Genomic DNA, 3,030 nt, shown 5'->3' with positions numbered 1-3,030 from the left:
TAGCCATTTCAATTTCCTTTGGCTTCCATAAGGAAGTATCTATTCAGAAAATAAAGTCAGTTTTAAATACTAAAAGCCAAGATTAATAAAACTAGCATCTTACATTCATTCCATTCCATTCCACAGATTCAACCAACACTTATTATAGCTTTTTACAGGTCGGGCACTACTCCTGACACTGGGAATATAAAGGAGAACCAGATCTACTAATGTGAAGTTTTGTGGGATATTTTAACACACTGTGGTAAGGGAAATGATAAAGGAAGGCATGTAGAAAAAGAAAAGTATTTGTTGGATTGGATACAGAATTTTCTTTCCCTCAACCATCAAACTAACTTATGCCTGAGGCAGTGGTTTGAATGTTAGGACAGGCAGTTTCAGCCAGATTCTTGTCATTGTGTTTATGCGGTCACATTTGATACTGGCCCCAATATCCAAGTCCCAGGTCACGTCCAATTCTGACAAAGTCACAGGGAATTAAAGGCAATGGAAATCTTTAAAAGCTAAGTCTTTACTTATCCTGAGTGATTGTGGGGGTTGTGCCAGTGTAATTTAATCTTTTTTCTTTTTACATTTCTCAAATTTATTTTTGAGAGACAGAGAGGCACAGGGCATAAGTCTGGGAGGAGCAGAGAGAGAATGAGATACAGAATCCAAAGCAGGCACCAGGCTCTGAGCTGCCAGCACAGAGCTCCACGCAGGGCTCAAACCCACAAACCAGGGGATCATGACCTGAGCTGAAGTTGGATGCTTAACCTACTGAGCCACCCAGGCGCCCCCTTGTGCCAGTGTAATTTAGAGATGAATTGATTTAAAAAAAAAAAAAAAGGTCTAAAGTTGCTGACAAAACAGATGTAGAGAAGAGTGTTTACAAGCAGTGCTTGGTACACAGTATATGATTAAGAAAGAGTTGTAGGGTCACCATGGCTGCACTGGGATGTAGCTACTGGAGCTTGGCTATGTTGAGACAGGTGTCTCTTGCCTCCTGCACGTCTGGATGTCACAGTGCTATCCTTCACCCTGGTGAAGGATACCCGGACACCCAGGACCTTCTGTTATATTTCATATTTGTACCCTGCTTGCTGTCTATTGCTCTTCAAGGACTATGTTCTTCCTGCGTAACTTGGTTCCTTCTCAACACCAGTGTTTCAGGTGGCTGATCCTCTACGCCTCTGCTGTCCTGCTATAGTGAATTGTCTACACATGGCTGAGCCCCAATATGTGACAGCTAATATTTTAAGAATATATATCAATTATATGCTTGCATCTTGATCAACAGTATGCAATGAGGTCATCCCCTTTCAGAAAACATAAGTCTTCCCTTCATTCTCTTCATGGCTGACTTCATCTCCTGGTTCCTCAAGGTGTAGATCATGGGGTTCAAGACCGGGATGATGACCGTGAAGGTGATGGAGACAGCTCTGTCCATGGGGAGGGCGGTGAAGGGCCGGGCATAGACGTAGATGCAGGGCACGAAGTGCAGGGTCACAACCATGATGTGGGCGGTGCAGGTGGAGATGGCTTTCCTCCTGCCCTCCCCGGCATGAGACCTCAGCATAGTCAAGATGACTGTGTAGGACACAAGGAGGAAGACAAACCATATTGTTGTGATTATTCCTTTGTTGGAAATCATTATGATCTCAAGATCAAATGTGTTTGTTCAGGCGAGTTTGAGGACCTGGGGGATGTCGCAGTAGAAGCCATCAACAACATTGGGTCCACAGAAGGGCAGGGGCAGCAACAGGGAAATCTGCACGATGGAGTGGACAAAGCCCCCCACCCAGGAGGCCACGATGAGGGCCGTGCATCGCCCCCTGCTCATGATGGTCACGTAGTGCAGGGGCTTGGAGATGGCCATGTAGCGATCGAAGGCCATCACAGAGAGAGAAAAGACGTCTGCCCCCCCGAGGAGGTGGAAGAAGAACATCTGAGTGATGCAGCCATTGAAGGAGATGGTTTTCGTCCTTGACAGGAGGTCTACGAGGACCTTGGGAGCAGTGATGGAGGAGAAGCAGATGTCCAAGACGGAGAGGTTGCGGAGCAGGAAGTACATGGGCGTGTGAAGGCGGGACTCGCAGGTCACAGTGACCATGATGGCAACATTTGCTAACACAGTTGTTATGTAAACTACAGATAAAAAGAAAAATAAGAGAAAGCTCAGCTCTTGAGACTGTGTGAGTCCACAAAAAATAAATTCAGACACCTTGGTGTGATTTCTCAGGGCCATTGGATGATATTTCTTCCTCCCTGTACAGCTTTGAAAGAAAGTATAATATTACCGAGGCATTAAAATCACGCAAAGCTTGGGGTGCCTGGTGGCTTGGTTGGTTAAGCGTACGATTCTGTCTCCCTGTTTCTCTGCCCCTTCCCCTCTTGCGCTCCCTCCACCTCTCAAAAATTAATAAATAAACATTTAAAAAAAGAAAAGAAAAGATGGGCATCTGGGCGGTTCATCTGGTTAAGCGTCCGACTTCAGCTCAGGTCATGATCTTGCAGTTTGTGAGTTCCAGCCCCTCCCCAGCTCATGCTCTGTCTCTCAAAAATAAATAAACATCAGGGGCGCCTGGGTGGCTTAGTCGGTTAAGCGTCCGACTTTCGCTTAGGTCATGATCTCGCGGTTTGTGGGTTCGAGCCCTGCGTCGGGCTCTGTGCTGACTGCCAGCTCAGAGCCTGGAGCCTGTTTCAGTCTGTGAATCCCTCTCTCTCTGACCCTCCCCTGCTCACGCTGTCTCTCTCTCTCTCCTAGAAATAAATAAACATTAAAAAATAAATAAATAAATAAATAAATAAATAAATAAACATTAAAAAAAGATATTAAGCAAAGGTTTATCTCATCTATGAAAACTGAACATGCATAAATATATTTTTAGTCATATATCTTATTCTTCATGAACCTGCTGTGTTACCTGGGGGAAGTCCCTCACTTCTCTTTGCTTCAGCTCCCTCAATAGTCTAAAATGTGAGCTGGATCATTCATTTCCTTTTTTTAAAATTTCTTGTTCTTTTTTTAACATTTATGCATTCTGAGAG

General features: G+C 44.7%; 1 protein-coding gene across 1 annotated transcript; it reads right to left on the bottom strand.

The window, feature by feature from the left end:
• Positions 1–1,291: 1,291 nt before the first annotated feature.
• On the bottom strand, positions 1,292–2,227 carry LOC120240329 (olfactory receptor 4D9-like). The gene is given in 1 exon segment (XM_039245040.1): positions 1,292–2,227. A coding segment is annotated over 1 exon segment (936 nt).
• Between the last annotated feature and the right edge of the window lie 803 nt (positions 2,228–3,030).

The sequence above is a fragment of the Hyaena hyaena genome, unplaced genomic scaffold (assembly GCF_003009895.1).
Source record: "Hyaena hyaena isolate Hyena2069 unplaced genomic scaffold, ASM300989v1 scaffold_252, whole genome shotgun sequence".
In the NCBI taxonomy this organism is placed as follows: Eukaryota; Metazoa; Chordata; class Mammalia; order Carnivora; family Hyaenidae; genus Hyaena; species Hyaena hyaena.
This window is presented reverse-complemented; position numbering and strand designations above follow the sequence as displayed.